Here is a 21,941-nt window from a genome sequence, read left to right on the forward strand (position 1 = left end):
TGCCCTTAATGAAGTTTCTATTAAAACTGGAAGGGATAATTGGAGGTGGAAAGATGTAGAGAATGAGCTTTGGTAGCAGCCATTAGATACAAAATTCACGAGGCGATCAAACCGAGTGATGGGGAACCATGGGCTTTCTGGAATAAATTGGTTCCACCAAAAAATAATCTTTGCGTATGGAGGGCGTCGCTTAACCAAATTGCTTCCAAAGAGAACCTTGTGCATCGAGGTGTGGCTATAGTCGACGATAAGTGTGCGTGGTGCGGGCTAAGGGCAGAGATGGTCGAACACATAATGTGGGATTGTTGGCTAGCGAAATCTATGTGGTGGACGGTTTTTGTTTGGCTTAAACTTTCATTTCCGGTTGGGGATTGCTCTTTAAATCAACTTCTTAGAACGGCCAAAGAGATGAAAAGATCCAAAGAGTGGAAGATCACAGGCGCGCTATTAATGGTAACGGCTTGGGAGATATGGAAGACGAGGAACGAGAAAACTTTCAACAACATCCACACCCACTTCAATAGAATGGTGGAACTTATCAAAGAAAACTCGTATCTTTGGATAACGAGTAGATCAAAATTTTGTAATATTGATTGGCGTAAATGGTACGACTTAAATATTTGCAATGTAATTTTGTAACTTTCATGATTCCAGTTTCTAGCTTCTAGCTAGCCCGGTTTCTATTTTGAGTAAAATGCCAAAATTGTCACTGAGTTTTGGTCATATTTTGATTGTTCAATCTAAAATAAATTTTTTTTTGTGCATTCGAGTCTTTTTGATCCCAAACCGGTTTTTTTTCCTCTACCAGGTGTGAAAACGTGTGTATATATATAGATGCATCTTTGAAAACAAGAACACACGACATTTCATGGTTGCATGGAGGAAACAATCAGAAGAGAATATTACCCAAATCTATACATACATTTTAAATGTACAAAACACTGATCAAAACCCCAAATCTCACTCGAACATTCTCATCTCTCCCAAACCTCAAATCATGCATCACATCTCTCCAGTTATGCGCCAGTCACACCAACATACATCAAGGCAAAAAACTCCATTCATACATGATCATCAATGGTTTTCTAACTTCCCCACAAACCATCACCAGCCTCATCAACATGTACTCCAAATGCAACACCATCTCAGACGCCTTTATGGTTTTCAACTCCTCCTTTTCAACCTCTGAACCCAATGTTTTCACATACAACACAATCATTGCTGGCTTTATTTACAATGATATGCCAAAACCTGCACTGAAGGTGTTTGATAAAATGCGGGTGGCTGGGGTTATGATGGATAGATTTACTTTTCCTTGTGTGGTTAAGGCGTATTTGGGTTGTCGGGATGTTGTGGGGTTGAGGGGGATTCATGGGTTGGTGTTTAAGTTTGGGTTGGATCATGATTTGTTTGTGGGAAGTGCTGTGGTTCATGGGTATTTGAAGTTTGAGTTGTTGGGGGATGCACACCAGGTGTTTGATGAAATGCCGGAGCGAGATGTTGTGTTGTGGAATGCTATGATTAATGGGTATGCTCAGATTGGGGAGTTTCGTAATGCGTTGGAGTGTTTGCGGAAGCTGCGTGCGGATGGGAATGTCCCGAGTAGGTTCACCGTGACTGGAATATTGTCGGTGATTACCGTAAAAGGGGATGTTTACAATGGTAAGGCTGTTCATGGGTTTGTGATCAAGATGGGTTATTTTTCTGGTGTTGCGGTTTGTAATGCGTTGATTGATATGTATGGAAAGTGTAAATGCTTTCTTGATGCTTTCGGTATTTTTGAGTTAATGGCGATTAAGGATATGTATTCGTGGAATTCAATCATTGGTGTTCATCAACAATCTGGTGATCATGAAGGAACTTTAAAGCTTTTTGACCAAATGCTGCGCGATAAAGTTTTCAGTCCGGATTTAGTCACTGTCACCACTGTTCTCCCGGCATGCTCCCATTTAGCAGCGTTAAGGCATGGTAAGGAGATTCACGCATACATGATCACGAAGGGTTTGGGGAAAGATGACGGTGAAGATAGAGCGGATGATACATACGTTAACAACGCTATCATGGACATGTATGGTAAATGTGGGTGTATGCGAGAAGCTCGATTAGTTTTTGATCATATGAGCACTAAAGATCCGGCTTCATGGAACATCATGATCATGGGTTATGCAATGCACGGGTTTGGCAACGAGGCGTTAAATTTGTTTCACAAAATGTGTGAAAAAGGTTTAACGCCCGATGAAGTGACATTCGTTGGGGTTCTATCAGCTTGCAACCATGCGGGTCTAGTGAAGGAAGGGCAAGAATTTCTAAGTCAAATGAAGTCAAAGTACAATATTACACCAACGGTTGAACATTATACTTGTGTGATTGACATGTTTGGTCGTGCTGGACTGCTTAATCAAGCATACGGGTTGCTATCAGAAATGCCGATTGAAGCTAACTCGGTGGTGTGGCGGGCGTTCTTGGCGGCATGCCGCCTTCATGGTGATGCAAATCTTGCTAAAATTGCTACAAGAAAAGTGATTGATCTTGAACCCGAGCATTGTGGAAGTTATGTGTTGATGTCGAATGTGTATGGGACATTGGGTCAGTATGAGGAGGTGTCGGATGTGAGACTTAATATGAGACAACAGAATGTGAAGAAAACACCGGGGTGCAGTTGGATCGAGTTTGGAGACGGGGTGCATGTTTTCGGGACGGGTGATCGGACCCATCCTGATGAAGATTCGATTTATAGTGAGCTTAATTCATTGTACATGAGCATGGGTCTATGCCACATGACTTGAGCTAAGCCATTTGATTTCATTAGATTGATGTTTTATGTAACATTATACAAATTAGCATATGAATTAATTAAGCAACATGGCAAGTCCATGTTACGGTTTTGGTCTCAACTTTTTGGACATTACACTTACGGTCATCATCGTTAACACGAAAAAGATTTAAAAAAATTTAAATATCCTTAACAAGAAATTGGCCGATGAATTTGGGTATCGCTTGCTCTTTAGATCTACTAGATCGAAATGCAGTTACAGCGGTGATACCAATGGATTTTAGTAGGTGAGACCGATGAATTGGGCATTGCTCGCTCATATGTGTCACAAATAAGTGAACAATAATAACCATAAGTGTAATTTCTGAAAGTTGTGTCCAAAATAGAATACGAGCGTACCATAGGAAACTAATTCAGTTATAATTTTCCAAGTTTTTGTTTTAGTGTTGGTTTGAGGCATCTATATCAACATTAACGAGGGAAAAAGGAAGCCAGAAGTAGTCCAAGCTTTGTTTATAATAAATAGTACATTAAAATAGGCTTGTAGAAAATAAAAGGTCCCAAACAGCTTCTATATCAATCACTTACATTTCACATCCTGTAACTACTACTGTATCCTCCTAAACCAGGGGCTCCATACGCGCCATACGATGGTCCACCATAAGCTGATGATGCTGGTGGTGGGTATGATGAATTCCCCAATTGAGAGTATGAAGACCTCAAACTCGATTCTAGTTTGCCATAGCTGCTTGGATTCGATGATTCTTTGTTGACACATTCCTGAGTAATCAAACAAAAGCAGTTAACATCGAGTATGGGCATAATGGAAAAAGAAAGGTTGCATCTTACTTGAATAAGTTGCTGAGCTGTCTGAACTTGTGACGCTGTCCCTTTTATTTCAACTGTAATTTCATCGGGTAAACCTCTGCTTTCTTGCACAGTAAGAATCGCACCACTAGTCCGACGGATATACGCAATATTTGTCCCACCAACCCCAATTATATCCTCAGCATAAACCAGTGGTATTTGCATTGTTTGAGCTATCTGCTTAACACAAACCAAAAGTAACTTATTACAACCACAACGCATTCTTTCAAGATTTAACAAAATTATGAAAATAAACCGTTGACCTGAGTGACAATAGGACCACCAGTGCGCGCAAGTGCAGGAGAAAGCGTTGCGGGTGGCGGCAACCCAGGGTCGCGACCGTACAAAGAAAGCCCATGTGATGTCAAAAGTGATTCTCGTTGTGGTTCACGATCAGCGAACAGTGTCTCTCTTCTCATTGGAAGAGAAAAATCACCCACGCCACCTAACCCGAGTTGCGACTGTAAACCACTAGTACTACGCATCATGGGTTTGTCAGCCCATGACGTCTCCACTTGATGTTCTTGTGTGGCTGCTGCTGCTGCTGCTACTGCTGCATTGTTCTGGATAATAATAATAATAATGCGCTTAGTTAATCATAACTAATCACGAAATTTTAATTATAATTACTGTATAAGAAAATGGTGACTACTTACAGATTGTTCAAAGAGAGGAAGAATGCTATGATCTACCAAAAACTTCCTCAAGTGTCCCACTACAGCTTCTAGAGCTTTCAAAACCTTTATAGCTTCACCCTGCATATCCACGATCCGTTCATCTGAGTTGGCAGACACTGCTGACACTTCATCTGAAAGATACACATCGTTTACGAAAACTTATAATAGGATTTTCCAACCAATAATTAAAAGATGAAAGAGGAGATTCATAGTTCATACCGCCCGATAGCACCCGCACAGAACAGCCTGTGCTCTCCTGTATTGCTTTGATTGATGATCCTTGTTTTCCAATCAGACTTATGGCTTGCGTTGATGGTACCAATAATCGAATGGAGCAGAATGGTATGGATGCTAGACTCTCACCCTCATTTTCTGGGAATCCATTAACGCGTTTGAATACTCTTATTACAGCATCCATTGCAGGGGAGAAAGGTAGCTCTGGTTCTTCTTTTCCGGATATCAAAACCTAAAGTTATGTTTCAAGTTGACCATGTTAAAAGGTAGCTGAGTTGCTGATCGACAGACTCATATTGGCAACACCCAAGTTCAATGATGCGAAAAAGCACCAAGCTTATTCATCTTCTTCAAGATATTACTAATTTATTTTAATAAACTTGTAAAGTGTTCAAGCACCAAGCTTATTCATCTTCTTTAAGACTTAACTAATTTAAAAAACTTGTAAAATGTTCAAGATCAAACCACTCAATTCTCAAAATCGCAAATCCTAATTAAATCTTGGTTGAAACAACACCACATACACGGTTGACAGCTGGTCAACAATAACGGTGTAATCACTGTTAAATTGCCATATCTTCGCGGCTTCGCCTAATTTTCCCTAGTCGCATCGCTCTAATATCCCCAACCTCAACATAGCTTAGGCTTTGCACACTCGATAACACAAAATAGAATCTGCCCTAAAATTACGCACTTTCACAACAAAAATAGTAATAAAAAAAGATAAAGGATATTCTTAAAGGATCAACACAACCAAATAAAACAATTTACAAGATCAAACCACTCAATTTTCAAAATCACAGATCCTAACTGAATCTTGGTTGTAACAACAACACATACACAGCTTATCAACAACAATGGTGTAAATTACTGTTATATAACCAAATATTCACCTAACTTGCCCTAATCGCATCGGTTTAATATCCTCAATCTATAGTCCTCAACATAACTTAGTCCTCACACACTCAATAACACAAAATTCCATCACTAATCTACCCTAAAATCACACAATTTCACAAAAAAAAAAAAACAATTTAAAAAAAAAAATCAACACAACCAAATAGAGTCATCTTACAAGATCAAACCACTCGTTCTCAAAATCACAAACCCTAACTAAATCTTAGTTGCAGCAGCAACAACAACACATACAAGGCTGATGGCTGATCAACAACAATGGTGAAATCACTGTTGAATTACCAAATATTCGCCTAATTTTCCCTAATCGCATCGGTCTAATATCCTCAAAATTACAAATCCTAACTGAATCTTAGTTGTAACAACAATAACAACACATACACAGCTGATCAAGAACAATGGTGCAACCACTGTCAAATCACCAAACATTAACCTAATTCCCCTAAACTCATCAGTTAAGATCCTCACACACTCAATAACACAAATCTCCACCTATAACCTACCCTAAAATCACACAATTTCACAAAAAAAAAAAAAAAAAAAAAAAAAAAAAAAAATCCTCTTTAACAATTAACAATCAACACAACAAATTCGAAACAACTTACAATGCGATCAGGTGTACCAACAGTAGCATCGAGAACACGAATCCGAGCCTTGGTATCTTCACACATCTTCTTAATAATATCTCCTTTCCGTCCAATTATGCTCCCAACCTTCAGCACCGGCACTATGAGTCGAAACACGCAGTCCCCTGGCCATCCCGGCCACTTCTTCTCCGGCGATACCGTTCCTTCCGCCGTAGCCGGTGGATTTTTGGCCGCCGGATCCGTCTCCGTGGCCATACCCGGCGGAATTGAGGCGGTGGTTACAGATTGAGTGGTTTCTGTAACGGTGCCATTGATTGAGGGTAGGGTGGAAGCCATTAGTGTGTGTGATTTGAGGGTTAGGGCTTTTATTGGGGGGTTTGACGAAGAGGGATCTTATGATCAAGTTGGTGTATATTTTTTTTGTTGTAAGTTGTACACTTGTACTAGTTTAGACTTTAGATTCATTGATATCAATTTCTATATATTTTTTAATTTATTTGAGTGAATAGTTAAGTTAAATCATAGTTGTAATGTTAAATGTTAAATGTAGTTAACATTTAGGTTTTGGAAACAATTGGAATTATGAATTTTAGGGCATGTTTGGCTATTCTTTTTGAAATAATTTATTAATTTATTGGCTTTTTGGACAAATCAGTATGTGGTGACTTATTGATTTATTGGCTTTTTCTCCTCACATACACCCTCATTGCCAAACATCATTTTTGAAGCTTATAACTTTTTAAAAAGCCAATAAGTCAATAAGTTGTTTCAAAAAGCTTAGCCAAACATGCCCTTAGTGTTTAGTTGAATAAGATTAGTTTCATAAGGCTGGTGGATGTGGGGTGCGTCCTCGTCACGTCGGTCAAGAGACGAAGAGGACGAGGCTGTGTGTTTGAACGTTGCGATGTGAATATTAAAGGGGAGGCTCATTACCCGCACCCCAGGCCATCACTTGGGTGAGGTGATCCCCCCATCCCCGATGACATAGCCACTTATGTACCCACCAGCCTAAGAATTTGTTGTTGTTTTGGGAAATGACTTGTAATAGTTTGAAGAGAGAAATACATAGAAGTTATTGTAGTGTGTCTGTATCATGAAATTGACGCTTACCAACACTTCGGAAATGGGTTCTTGTTAACAAATGTTTACTTATTGTCATGGATGCTCCATCTCCTTTTTCCTAACCTAAACACCCAAACCCTCTAGCTCTTTACTTATATCCATTCCCTTAAAAACTTCCGTTAACTGAGATCCACCAGACCACCACAACCCCTTTGTGAGACTTTCGACTAATTAGTGCAACAAACAATGATGTAACAAACCTTCTATTTTTCTAGTTTTGTATGGTGCACAACATTATAGGTTATTTGTATACCTCCACTCACTACTGCTACTGCCACAAGATTCCACTCTTGTCAAAATGTCATATTTTCATACAAAGGTCTTTATTGTTTCTAAAACTACGATGTTTGAAACAAGTGCAGAAAGTGAATTTTGGGGTCAATTTGATGGTTTTGGCAACTATTGGCGTGTTTTAGAGAAAAGGTCGTAAGAAGAGGTGTTGATAGTTTAGAGGGATCATGTAAGACCCTAAATTGTTTAACCGAAAATACGCAGCGGAAATACGAATCATAAAATTTCTTTCTTTATAAACATTTTAACAAGCTTGAAAACCATTTGGGATGACCCTTTTACAAGTGTTACGCAATTCATTCTTATTTAAAAGATAAAACATAACCTACGTTTACAAACTACATGACCTCACTCTCGTACAATCCACGTTCTGACTCGATCTTCAACCGCTTGCACCTCATGATGATGATGATCCATGTAACCTACAGCCACCATTTATATCCACATCATTAGTAATCAGTGACATCATACATAATTTAAAACATATATATAATTTAAATGACATATCACATTCTTCCAACTTGTGATAATCCGTTCGATTATCCTTCCAAATTCAATCATTGCATCTCGAGCGTCGAACCTTCAAAAGGCCAATAATATCTTACCTGCACTTTCATTTCATTCTCAAAGCAACATGGTTAGCACCGTTAATACAAGTACATACTAAAACCACATATACATATGTACAAGTCTCATTCATTCATATATATTAAATTACAATACGTGCATACATATCTCTCTATCCAAACTGTTACATACATCTTACATTCTAACACATTCAAACATACAAATCCTAGCCACAAACATCCATACATACAAATCCCGTACATACAAACTACGTACGTATTCATTCTTAATCATGCCCACCTATGAGTTCCATCAACTAACAGACAATTTAGTCCATACATACATGCTTACATACTTATTTTGTTCCCACACATACTTGCATACATGCTCCATTCTTACATGTGCCTCCCATACTCACCCGTACTTCACGCAACTATTTGGTAATGTTGGGGTGCATTTTGGAAGTTTAACGGAGCTTGGGAAGGGGTCTCCAGGGTCCTGGATCGAAGAAACGGGGTTTTCCGACGTCGATAGGGGCGTAGACAGCCAACTGGGGCGTTTATCACCTCTACGGCGTCGGCGACTCCAATCCAGGGCGTCGTCGACTCCGTTTGTAGCGCCGGTGCCCAGTTTCATTCTTTTGCGCGTTTCGACCCCCGTTCACACGTCCCAAAAGTCCCAAATCATAAAATATTTTTTTTTTCTAAGCCTCCAAATCATTCTAACACTAATCCTCATGTCCCCACAACCAAATTCCACGTTTACATGTTCCCAATATTCATACATATAAATCTCCCTTAAGCTACTAAGAAATGAGTAGGGAATCACTTACCTTAATTACCTTAAGCGTCCGTATTCGTGTTTGCTTTCTTGCCTCCTCTTTACCCGTTAGCCTTCCATGCTTGAGTCCATGCTAATGTGATTCCTATCCTTTCATGACATCATGTCCTTAAAATTGTTAGTATGCATGTTCATTCATATCAACATTCATTTCCAACTCTTAGTTACATTGACTTTCATTAGTCAATCACTAACATGCATAAGACATAATTTGACAATCATCAATCACATTGTTCACAATTCAAACATTTCAACCTACCGTTATGTATCATTAGATTTCCCCAATCTTAGTATCGCGTTAGAATGCATATTCATACTATTCCTACATTCGTTGACTTTTCAGAAAGCCAACTATCAAGCATACTGATGTGCTCGAAGTGGTCAAATAAAAACTAGCTGATATTTACCTAAACTAGGCACGCTAAGTTTTAAATTTATAAAAAGCAGACTCTCTAAAACCTAGACCACATAACCAGCAAGTGTACCGATCAATGCAGTATAGCCTAAGTAAGTCTGAGTATCTAACCCATGAGACTCTCTAATTACCTTTACTAGACCTGATTGACTAACTACTAGACTGGCTCGACTTATTTGTTTTGTTGATTGGGAGGTTTCTAACAAACTACTAAATTAAACTAAACTAACTAGGACTAACTAGACACACGAACTAAGACTAAGATGTGATCAGATAATGGGAAACACACTACCTAGGTCTGAATGCTGCACTTGAATGACGCGTTCTAATGGTTTTGGAACTAATGTGGAAACCGGGATCTTAAGATGCTAAACTTAAAGGATAACTGAACAGGACCCTCGATCCTTCTCAAGAAGACACCTATGGCAACCTATTAAGCTGTTCTAATACCAGTTAAAGGGACTCCTTCACAGGCTCTCCTAGTGTGATAACAAAGCACCCTTATACACTCTACCTTACGACACGAAAATCTAGGGACACTATGGTTTATAATCTACCTCACCTAGCAGACAGAGACCATGATCTAAGGGATCGTCTCATGAAGAATCTAACCTAGAAACCAAATTACTCGACACTAGCCAACAACCTCTCACCTCACGGCTATCGAAATTGGTAGAACACTTAATCCTATTCGAACCCTAATCATAGTTTCTACAGGAAATTGTATACTATTAACTGTAAACTAGCCGCTAACACAAAGTCCACGACCTAACAAGAATTCATACATAGAAGACATCCACAAGAATGCAAGTGAAACATATGATAAAGATTCAATAAAGATTAAGCATGCATATACTTTAGAACACTGAAACCAAAGTCATGAACTTTATTTATCAAATCCACATAATTTGTCCAAAATCAAATAAAAACAAGATCAAACAAGCGCATTCATTATATGACCTAGATAGTGATAATAAAACTAGCCTAACATTATCATGAAATTAAGAACACTCATCAATAACAAGTAGTAAAACATGATCAAAGCAGTAAACAAGAGAACAAATAAACCCGGATGCTTAACACATGAGCCAACACGATCCCAAGTCTTCACACTTTCAACCAATGCTTCGTCTTGCTCGATTATGCTCCAAAAGATCTATGATTTTCGTCCAAATCTCCACAAATTCGTCTAGGGTTGTCTCCTCTATGATTAGGGTTGTTTATGGGCTTAAATAGGGTCAAATATGGACTTTTTCGCGATGACAAAAAAATGATATGCTTTCGTGGTTGCACGACGCGACCAACATCTGTACTGAGAAAACCGTTTTCATCATAACTTCTTCGTTTCAACTTCGCTTTCTTCACTGTTTTTCGCATACGACTTCGTAATTCGATTCTCTACCACCTCATCTTCTCAAATATCCATTCATTCCCTGAGAATCCTTCACTAAGCCCAAACCTTCTCATGTGTGCTCGTTTCTTTAACATTTCAGCTCGTTTTCACTTCCTGGACCCTGTAAACACACAAGACACCATAATATAAAAAAACCAATGGTAAAATGACACAAAATGACTCAAATTATTATATAAACTATACATGGAAACATATGTAATTATTACATCAAATATCCTCACACTTACTCTTTTTTCGTCCCTAAAAAAGAATTATGCTAATGGAATCATAATTAGGTTTACATCTGGTTTCAAAAACTATATTACTTAATTAAAAACTACTAACGTGTTAACCGCGATTGCAGTTATACGATCCACTTAAACACAAATACCAGTTTCCAGGCCCCTTATCATGTTTATTTAATTCATGTATAAGTAGTCAACCTAGGGTCTCACACTAAAAAGTCACAGTTCCCTAATACCGCCTCAAGCTTATGAAACAAAAGGAAAAGTCAATTGACTATTTCCTAACCGTCTTATGCTAAAACCAAAAGAGTTTAACATCAATATTTTTTCTTCTCTTTTTTATCACATGAGCACATAACTATACCTAACCCAGAGATTGTCCAAACCAGAGTCACCATCCCTAGTAAGGAAATCATGAGCTTCAGTATTTTATTATTTTTTATAACACCCAAACTCTCTAGCTCTTTACTTATATCCATTCCCTTAAAAACTTCCGTTAACTGAGATCCACCAGACCACCACAACCCCTTTGTGAGACTTTCGACTAATTAGTGCAACAATCAATGATGTAACAAACCTTCTATTTTTCTAGTTTTGTTTGGTGCACAACATTATAGGTTATTTGTATACCTCCACTCACTGCTACTGCCACAAGTTCCACACTTATCAAAATGTCATATTTTCATACAAAGGTCTTCATTGTTTCTAAAACTAAGATGTTTGAAACAAGTGCAGAAAGTGAATTTTGGGGTCAATTTGATGGTTTTGGCAACTATTGACGTGTTTTAGAGAAAGGGTCGTAAGAAGAGGTGTTGATAGTTTAGAGGGATCATGTAAGACCCTAAACTGTTTAACCGAAAACACGCAGCGGAAATACGAACCATAAAAATTTTCTTTTTTTAAACATTTTAACAAGCTTGAAAACCATTTGGGCCCTTTTACAAGTATTACCCCTTTATTCTTATTTAAAAGATAAACCATAACCTACATTTACAAACTACATGACCTCACTCTCGTACAATTCACGTTCTGACTCGATCTTCAACTGCTTGCACCTCATGATGATGATGATCCATGTAAGCTTCAGCCACCGTTTATATCCACATCATTAGTAATCAGTGACATCATACATAATTTAAAACATGTATATAATTTAAACGACATATCACATTCTTCCAACGTGTGATAATCCATTCGATTATCCTTCTGAAGAAACACGGAACTAATTATGAGGCTAATCAGTTGGGTTTATGTTTCTACCATAATGGTTAATCTTCTAATGATTTATCTGAGCTTCGTCTTGAACGTCTAATCCTGCAAAACAGAACACCGTTACTCGTTAAGAGGGGAATATGGGGGTTTCCCTCTTAACCGGGCTCCGGCGTGAGAATAAGCGACTGCTTTTGGAAGGATAATTAAGTATTAAGAGTGAGAGTAGAGGGAATGGAATGTTTAACCTATGAACTGAGTTCTCTATTTATAGCCGGAGAGGTGTAAGAGGATATGGGCTGATGGGCCTTGGGCCGGAAGGCGACAACATAAGTGGATATGCTCTTTGTCTCACTGGTGTCGACCGTTAGTGGCTTCTAGAAGTTTTCCGGCGCTGGCGCGCCTTGAATGGAGCCACATGTCACTGTTGTCGGCCTTGCTGTCCTTCTGCCATCAGCAGACAAGTGGAGATCGTGGGACATATGTCTCTCTCCTCTGATTGGTGCCACATAGGCGTCCTTATGTACTTTTCGTCCTTTGTACCTCAGACGATCGTGGCGCACGATTGAACAGAGCCTGCAGGATGCTCATTGGCTCCTTTTCCTGCCACTTGTACCTTTTGTACCTTCCTACTCTGGTCTCGCGCCGCAACCTTTACGTGATTGATGCTGGGCATGAATCAGGTTGCGCGGGTTTACGAGTAGTGAAGACTCTTATCAGATTGCTAAGTGTTGGAATTGCAGTTCTCTTCCGTCTGAACCTCGCGCCTCTTCGTGGGATGTGGCGATACTCGCGCGAGATTGCCTAGTAAGAGAATTGCTGAATAAGGAGTATGGCCTCGCGCGCGGCCTTGACGAAGGTTTGCGCGGCTTTTTGGGGCCATACCCCTTCAAGTCCCCCCAGTCCAGTGCTGCACCATGCGCAAGGTAAGTGGTTGGAGCTCTGGACTTAGAAAAAGAAAATTGCAGAGACTGCTCGCTTTAGTTTGGTAGACGCGCGCTCAAGCGCTTGTCGGTTGCTACGGCGCGACTACATCTCTTCAAGCTGATGCTGCATTGTTTTTACGTTGATAGCGCGCGGATGTCTTGGGTAACCAAGCCATCCGGCGCGTCCCTGAGTATCTTCTTTGCTAAGTTTCTTGGAATTTGGGCGGGAAATTCCTCGAAATTTGAATTCTGACGGTTTGGTGAGATAGTCGTTGATGGTGACCTTTGAGTTGACTGCTGACACGGCTGTCATCGAGTTGTTTCTGACGGTTCGGCTTTCATCAGGCGAGTGAGGCCCACGCGCGCGTGATAACCGTCACTCCGGGTTTCACGGCCTACGTGGCATCTTCTGGTTAGTCACGTGCGCGGCATATTCGGCACGTTTACCCATCGCATTAAATGCGATGGGTATATATAGTTGAAGAGATTCCAGAGGAGGGTATTCTTTCCTTCCATTGCTTCCCTTTCTCTCTCATTTCTTCTCGGAGCTTCAAATCTTCAAGTTACTATCAGCAGATTTTTGAAGAAATCTTCATATCTTCAAACTTTCTGAAGTTTCAACGTCAGAGATCTGTCCATGGCTGAAGAACATACTGAAGAAAATCCCGGAGAGGAGGGGCTTGTCCCGGTTCTCCGATGGGATTTAGGGCTATTCGAGCAATTCGTACGGAGCTTCCGGTTTCCACCGGAATGGGATGCAAGATACCCTGGGCAGAATCAAACGGCCGCCGATGCGCCGTCGGGCTATATTACCTTATTTGAAGATTTCTTCCTCCAAGGAAATTTCCGGCTGCCGGTGACAAACTTTATGGGGAATATTCTTCATTTTTACGGATTTCATCTTTCTCAGATGAGCCCTCCTAGGATGGTTAGTGTTCGACACTTCGAGTTCCTATGTCGAGCCCATGGTATCGAACCCACTGTCGAGAAGTTTCGTGCCTTTTATCAGCTCATCAGGAATATGGGCTTCTTCTCTTTTGCTAGTCGCGGGGCTGCGAGGAAGATACTGCTAAATCCTCCTAAAAGTTTCCATGATTGGAAACCCAAATTTTTCTACATTCGCGAGGAGGTGCTTCCGATCGCTATGCCCTTCCAGGACTGGACTGAACCGATACTGAAGGAAGACCTTCCCATTCCCAAGCATGAAAGGTGGTATCAGCAGCTCACTCCGACCCCTAACCAGGTATTTGGAGAGAATGTCCTCGTTGTTGCGCGCATGAGTGATCGATGGTTGCCTGACAGCGAGGAGGCCCCCATCTTGATGATCGACGATCGAGGTTAGTAATTTCCTTGATTTCTTTAATTTCTTGTTTCATAACTTTGTTTATTTATACGGTTTGATGTGTAGAGGCGCACTTGTATCAAGCCGCTTTCTCTACTTTTAGTGGGTCTATGGGCGTGCGCCCACTCCGGGATGGGGAGGAGTACTGGTATGAGCAGATAAAGGGTAACTCCATGTACCTGGTTGCTGATGCCTTCGCCGAGCCGCCTACTGCAACTGAAGGTGCGCATATACCTAACCCTCGACCCTTGCGCTCCGTGACTTCTACTGGGAAAGAAATTGTCTATCTTTCCAGCGAGGAGTCTGTGGGATCGTCGAATGGAGAGCTAAGCCCGTGGTCTCAAATCTTTGCAGGTGTGTTGCGCGACTTGGGGATAGACCCTGAAGACAAGAAGAAAAAGCCTGTGAAGAAGAAGAAGGTTATCACCTTGGATCCTGAGGTGACGAGCAAGGGAGCCGGTAGTAGTCGCGCAACTGCTATTGCCGCCGACAAAGGTACTTTCCGCCTTCGTCAAAGTAACTTGGAAGATTACGTTATCAACAGTGATTCATTTGAAGGTTTATCGCGTACAGGCGAGAAGAAAGTTGGAGCAGGAGGCTCCAAGAGTTCAGGAAGCGCGGGTTCTCGTAACCCGGATGCTGGGACCACCTCGTCCTCTGCTGCGCAAGAAGGGGGTGATGAAGAGGAATTGCAGGAAGAGCCTGCGGTGAAGTTGATAAGGAAAAGGAGCCGGGAGGCTGCGCTTGGGGCCACTGTGTTGTCGAAACCGGGCGGCGCTCCTTTGATTGGAAAGAAGAACAACCTGCGCTCACTCTACAAATTCTCTCCTGGTTAGTATTTTGTTTTCTTGTACTTGTATTCTCCCTTCTAATATTCTATCTTTGCAGAGGCTGAAAAGAAGAAACCCGAGAAGGGCATCACGATCACAGAGCCCTTGGAGCCGGCGCAGAAAAGGCCTAAGGCTACTAAGGTCACTATCAAACCGTTCCCTGCTTCAAAATCTGCTGATAAGGAAAAACAAAAGGGTCCTGAGAAATCTGTTCGGGAAAAAGAGGTTGAGAGAGAAAAAGTTGCTGACAAGCCTCCTACTGGGCCTAAGGAACCCGAGATTACCGCCCCCATTACTACTGATACGGCGCAGGGTTCGGGGCCAACTCCTGTCACTAGGCATGAGCAGCCCATCGCTGAGAAGGGAAAAAACTTGGAGTTGGAGAAACCTGTTGAGCCCTCGCCGACCGAGTTTCCTGTTCAAATCGGTCTGGCGACTAAGGAACAGACTACTTCTGCTGCTGGTGGTAGCGCTGCCTTTGCTGCTGGCCAAGCTGGCTCGGGAAAACAGGGTGGGATGCTTCACTCTCCTATCAGTCCGATGGACACTTTAGGAGATGTTTACTACAAGTCCTATACTGAGGAGAGTCGAGGGGACGCGCTGCATCAGCCGCCATGGGGCCTGAAACAGAAGGATACTTTCTTGGAGTTCGCTCCCTGCCGTGATTGGCTTCTTAACTCCATTCCTCCTGGTGAGGTGAACCGTCAAAGGGAGCGAACGCACAGCGCGCTCTATCATGCGTATGTGGTTGGTGAAGCCAACACTCGCGCTGCTAACCATCAGATCGTTCGCGAGTGGCGGACTATGGTTAGGGAAAGGGAAGAGAGGGAGAAATATCGTGAGCGGTTGCTGAAGCAAGTGAAAAACTTTGAAAAAGCGAAGGTCGCCTTTGACGAGGAGAAGGCGAAATTTGAAACGGATAAGAAAGCTGAGGAGTGGGGTCCTGAAGGCCTTAAAGGCAAACTCCGTGCCGCTGAAGAACTCCTCTCAAAGGAACGTGCCGATTGGAAGGCTATCTGTGCCAAGGATAATGAGCGTATGTATGCGGCTCGCTCCAAGATCACCGAACTTGAAGGTCAAGTTGCGGATCTGAAGAAGAAGGTGGAGAATGCGCAAGCTGTGAAGGAGCAAGCCGAGGTATGTTCCTGTCCTTTCTTGCTTATGCTTCAGTTTGTAAAAAATTCTCTAAGTCTTGCTTTCTATAGGTTGAGCTTAAGGCGCAAATTGCTAGCAAGGATAGAGATTTATTTGCCAAGGACGTTGAAATCGCTGAGTTGAAGCGCCGTCTGCGCGAGCAGATTGAAAGGAGCGAGTCCTTAGAGATTGATCTCGAATCTGAAAAGTCAAAAGCAGCTACTGCCGAGGAAGCCAAGAAAAAGGCCGAGGAGGTGCGAGCCATTAGTACCACTGCTCTCAATGCGGCGCATAATAATTATTCTAAGGCCCATAGTATCATAGACACTTTGGTCGCTGAGGCTGAGTGGCTGCGCAGCCGAGGAATAGCTCTGGTAAGATTTCTCCTGACTTTTGACTCAATTTCTTAATACTTGTTGTCTTATGTTGTTTTTATTGTAGATGGCCAACTCTGTCTTGAATGCTGGGGAGCTAGATACAGCTGTTGCTGCTTTAATAGATGCTTCGCACGCCGTTGGTCACCGGGGTGGTTACTTGGAGTGTGCGCAACATGCTTCAGAGGTGTTTGGTCAAGAATTTAACACTAGTCACTGCTCGGTGACTGATCAAGCTGAGGCTGAGCTGGCTCGCGCTGAAGATGGTTATGATAACTTGTCTATACCGGTGATGGATTTAGTTACTGAAGCACTGAAGCATGATGACTGGTGTCATCGATTAAAGACTAACCTTGATCCACCACAGATGGTTGAGGTATCTGATGAGGAGGAGTTGGCAGGCAATGATGAAGGTGATGATGACGGCGAGGATGGTGATCAACCTTAATAGGAATTGAAGGCTTTGTGCCTTGTTTTGTTTAGTTTTTTTGCATGTATAGTGTTGCGCGGTCGCGCTCCACCTAGTTCTAATGGATGTTAGGTTTATGTAACCATTGCGCGTTGCGCTTGTGTTGAATATGATGCTTATGTTCACATTTATTTTGTCTTGTTACAATTATTGCACTGTTGTTTGAAACTTTGGTTAAGTTAGCGCGAATAAATGTAAGTGCAACTCTAGAGCTGATAATTCACTGAAGTGTTTTCGTGCTAATCAAAAGTTTAACATGCATTTGTAACTCATGAAGTAATATGGCAGTAGGAAAACATATCGTATGATTTCATTAACTTGGAAACAGGCGCTTAGGCCAATCACACATTGTGAGTAAATAACACGTAGGGCGTTTAGCCAATCATAGGAAAGCAAGTAGGTGCGTGGTCCTCATCCGAGGATCGGCTCATGGCCTAAAGTGGTTACATATAACACTTGGGCAATTGTTGCGCGTTCCATGTGCGTGGGATGATATGGCCATCCAATGTTCGCAATCTGTACGCCCCTTTTCCTAGCACTTCATGGACCAAGTATGGGCCTTCCCATTTGGGTGCTAGCTTTCCAGGGCGCTCGGCGTTTGAAGCTTCGTTGTCACGGAAAACGTATTCTCCTGGAGTGAAGGTACAAATGCGGACTCTCGCATTGTAGTACCTTTCCAGTTGTGTCTTGTATTTCGCCTCTTTAATACCCGCGATCTCGCGTCTTTCTTCTAAAAGATCCAGATCGAGGCGGCGTTCTGCTTCATTATCAACCGTGTTGACTGCTGTCAATCGCGGTGAGGGGAGACCAACTTCTGCCGGGATAACTGCTTACGAGCCGTATACTAGGCTGAAAGGAGTTTCGCCGGTGCTTGTCTTCGGCATGGTTCGATGAGCCCACAGGATGCTTGGGAGCCCATCTACCCAGCCTCTTCTTTTCATGCCCAGTCGGGCTTTTATCCCCTCCACGATGCTTTTGTTTACGCTTTCCACTTGACCGTTGCCCTGAGGATGTGCAACGGATGAGAAGGTATGTTCTATCTTCATTTCCTTCATCCACTTTTGAAGATCCTCAGAGGCAAAATTGGTACCGTTGTCTGTGACGATTTTGAGAGGAAGACCAAATCTGCAAATGATGTGCTCCCAGATAAACCTGCGCACCATCATGGCAGTGGTTGATGCGAGGGCTTTGGCTTCCACCCATTTGGTGAAATAATCGACAGCCACGATTATAAACTTTACAGCTCCATGGGCATCTGGGAAGGGTCCCACCATATCAATCCCCCACTGTTGGAAAGGCCAAGCAGTGGACACTGGGATAAGATCATTTTTGGGGCGCAGGGTCTTTGGAGAGTGCCGCTGACAGGAGTCGCACTTGCGCAACTCCTTCAGGGCGTCGACATGCATCCCTGGCCAATAATATCCGGCGTTCATGATCTTCGCCACAACCATGCGTGGTCCCGCATGGATGCCACAGATCCCCTCATGGATTTCTTTGATTAAGTAATTCGCGTCTTGGGGGTCTACGCAGCGCAATAAGGGACCCAAGAAGGACCTCCGATACAGAATACCATCGTTCATTTCATAATGCAGGGCTTTGTGCTGGATTTTCCTTGCCTCTGCCTTGTTCTCTGGGAGTATCCCTTCCTGTAGATAGTGGATTATAGGGGTCATCCAGGATGGCTGCCCTATTTCGATCACGTTCACCTGGCGCAGCAGGACTGATGGATTTTTGAGCACTTCGATCCTTACCTCCTTTGCAAGGTGCTGAAAGGAAGTTGACGCGAGCTTGCTTAAGGCGTCTGCCTGTTTGTTTTTAGAGCGATTGATGTGTACGACCCTGTATGTCGTGAACTTCTGCAATAGCTCTTTTGCTTGATCCAGATATAAGGCCATAACGTCACCTTTTGCATCATAGAATCCGTTTACTTGGCTGGTGATCAAAAGTGAATCAACGTGCGCTTGTAGATTTTTAGCTCCCATTCTAATGGCGAGGCACAAGCCTGCCAGAAATGCCTCGTACTCTACTTCATTGTTGGTATTTTTAAAATCCAACCAGATAGCATATGTAAATTCATGCTTTTCTGGGCTCACCAGGCGCAATCCGGCTCCTGAGCCGTCCTCGTTTGAGGCACCATCTGTGTATAGGAACCATAGCCCATCTGACGTATCTTTTGTGGGAGCTTCGACGATTTCACAATCTTTGACCTTTTCCGCTGGGACTTCTGTGATAAAGTCTGCAAGGACTTGACCCTTGATGGCTGGGCGCGGCCTATACAAAATGTTGTGGCCCCCCAGCTCGATCGCCCACTTTGCTAATCGCCCAGATGTCTCCGGTTTTTGTAATATCTTCCCAATGTGGAAATTGGTCAGTATTGTGATGACGTGGCCTGTGAAGTATCGGCGCAGCCTTCTAGAGGCATGTAGCAGTGCTAGTACCAGCTTCTCCATCGTTGAATATCTTGTCTCTGGATCTGTGAGCATTCTACTGACATAGTAGATTGGAGTCTGAACCCCGTTTCTTTCTACAAGCAATACCGAACCCACTGCCTTGTCTGATGATGACAAGTACAAGATGAGCGGCTCCTTTTCGAACGGTGCGGTCAACGTTGGGAGTTCGATCAAACACTCCTTCATTTGCTGAAAAGCGCTTTCTGCTTCGGGCGTCCACTTGAACTCTTGCTTTTTTACACAGTTGCGCAAGGTACTTATGAAAGGGTACGACTTTGCGGCGTGATTTGACAGGAAGCGGTTAAGCGCGGCTAAGCGGCCGGCTAACCTTTGCATTTCTTTGATTGTTTTGGGTGAAGGTATGCGCTCAATTGCCTGGACTTTTTCTGGGTTCACTTTAAATCCTCCATTGTTGACTATTAAGCCCAAGAATTTCCCCTCTTCCAGCCCAAAGGAACATTTGGCTGGATTTAATTTCATGTTTACGCTTCTCAGCGAGTTGAAGGTTTTCTCAATGTCTTTCAACATTTGGTCCTCTTCAGGACTTTTTACTATCAGGTCATCGATGTAAACCTCAATGTGCTTCCCAATATCCCCAGCGAAGGTGTTGTCCATCAGGCGCTGGTACGTGGCGCCAACGTTTTTTAGACCGAATGGCATCCTTGTATAACAGAAGATCCCGAGATCAGTTCTGAAAGCTGTCTTGTCTTCGTCTTCAAGCTTCATCTGAACCTGATGGTATCCCTTGTAACAATCCAAGAAGCACTTCCATCTGTATGGCGCGAAGGAGTCTTTTTTTTTTATCGATCTCAGGCAAAGAGTAGCAATCTTTAGGGCATACCTTGTTGAGATCAGTATAATCGACGCACATTCGCCATCCTCCGCTCGACTTTTCCACCATTACCGGGTTTGCGACCCAACTTTGATAACGTACCTCTCGCAAGATTCCAGCTTTGAGAAGTTCACATACTTGCTCATTCATTGCTTTCGTTTTGTCAGCCCCTAAGCTGCGCCTTCTTTGGACCTTCGGCTCAACAGAAGGGTAGGTGTTCAAGCAATGCTCGGTAATGTCGCGCGGGACACCGGTCATGTCTGCCGGGGTCCAGGCGAAAATATCCATATTCCTGAACAGTAGTTGCTTCAGATGCGTTCTGATATCTGACGAAATGGCATGGCCTATTGTTACCGTTTGCTCTGGGTACTTACGGTTTAACACCCACTTCTCTGGCTCAGTTGTCGAAACCTTCGCCGCTTTTGTTGCGCGCAACTCTTCTATTGACGTTACTTCTTTTTTGGCATAAATGATCGCCACCCCCGTCTTGGTTGGAAACCCTATCGCTGAGTGGGGGGTGGAAGTCACCATGTTTAGTTCGCCTGGGGTTTCTCTCCCAATCAACACATCATGCCTCGATTTGACAGGCATCACCATGAAGTTTACGTTTGTTGTTCTTGAGTGTTTCCCGTCAGAGAGTGTGACAGGGAAGCTGATTTGGCCTAGTGGGAAAACCATTTCGTTGCAAAATCCAGACAATGGATAATCAACTGGCTCGAGCCTTGCTTTGTCATCTTCATCAAACTGGTTAAAACACTGTTCATAGATGATATCAGCTGTACTTCCAGGATCGATGAAGACATACTCCGTTTCGTAATGGCCGATAATACCAGTAATGACGACGGGTCGAGTGGCGCGAGGGCCGCCGCGCACTACCGGGAAAATGACCTATTGCTCTTGCCGTGAAGGTTCGTAAGGGCGCTTGCCTTTCTCTTTTGCACTGTATCTTGGTCCGTTGACCATATGCGTTTCTAGGCGCCGGACTTTCTTGTGATTTCCTTCATCTTGGCGCTGAAGCTGTCGAGTTTCTTTTCGCACATTCTTCACCAGGTGGCTTAGCTTCCCGCTTTTTAGCGCTTTCTCGATTTCCTGACGTAGACTATAGCAGTCGTCTGTCAGGTGCCCTGTGTCTTTGTGGAAGTCACAGTACAGGTTGGGGTCCTGCCCCTTCTTATTTGTCATAGGCCTTGGAGCCTTGAAAACATGATTCTCCGTCATCAACACCTCTTTTGGTGTTTTTATGAGCGGAGTCCAGTGTTTCTCTCTGTTATCATCCTTAACTGCTTTTCGGTAACCGATTCTATCAATTGTGTCACGTGCGTCTTCTCCATAGCGCGGCCTTTCGTCATGGCCCATTGATCTTCCAGACTTCCAATCATTACCTTTGTACTTGTTGCACTTGTTGTGATCGCGCGCGTTCCCTTTGGAAAATCGGTCTTCAGAATAATA

General features: G+C 42.8%; 3 protein-coding genes across 3 annotated transcripts; 1 reads left to right on the plus strand and 2 right to left on the minus strand.

The window, feature by feature from the left end:
- Positions 1 to 782: 782 nt before the first annotated feature.
- On the plus strand, positions 783 to 2,894 carry LOC110940532 (pentatricopeptide repeat-containing protein At3g14730). Its single transcript, XM_022182069.2, has one exon. It carries the CDS (start codon positions 930 to 932, stop codon positions 2,784 to 2,786), a length of 1,857 nt encoding a protein of 618 aa, XP_022037761.1. The 5' UTR covers positions 783 to 929; the 3' UTR covers positions 2,787 to 2,894.
- Positions 2,895 to 3,262: 368 nt separating this feature from the next.
- Positions 3,263 to 6,493, minus strand: LOC110940533 (RNA-binding KH domain-containing protein PEPPER). The gene is made up of 6 exons (XM_022182070.2): positions 6,072 to 6,493; positions 4,537 to 4,783; positions 4,297 to 4,448; positions 3,904 to 4,203; positions 3,623 to 3,817; positions 3,263 to 3,553 (listed from the first exon to the last, which is right to left on the minus strand). The coding sequence occupies exons 1-6, from the start codon at positions 6,387 to 6,389 to the stop codon at positions 3,365 to 3,367; spliced, it is 1,401 nt and encodes a 466-aa protein (XP_022037762.1). The 5' UTR covers positions 6,390 to 6,493; the 3' UTR covers positions 3,263 to 3,364.
- A 13,882-nt stretch (positions 6,494 to 20,375) lies between these two features.
- On the minus strand, positions 20,376 to 21,089 carry LOC110943116. The gene has a single exon (XM_022184872.1). The coding sequence runs from the start codon at positions 21,087 to 21,089 to the stop codon at positions 20,376 to 20,378; it is 714 nt and encodes a 237-aa protein (XP_022040564.1).
- Positions 21,090 to 21,941: the final 852 nt, after the last annotated feature.

This window comes from Helianthus annuus, chromosome 5 (genome assembly GCF_002127325.2).
Source record: "Helianthus annuus cultivar XRQ/B chromosome 5, HanXRQr2.0-SUNRISE, whole genome shotgun sequence".
NCBI lineage: Eukaryota > Viridiplantae > Streptophyta > Magnoliopsida > Asterales > Asteraceae > Helianthus > Helianthus annuus.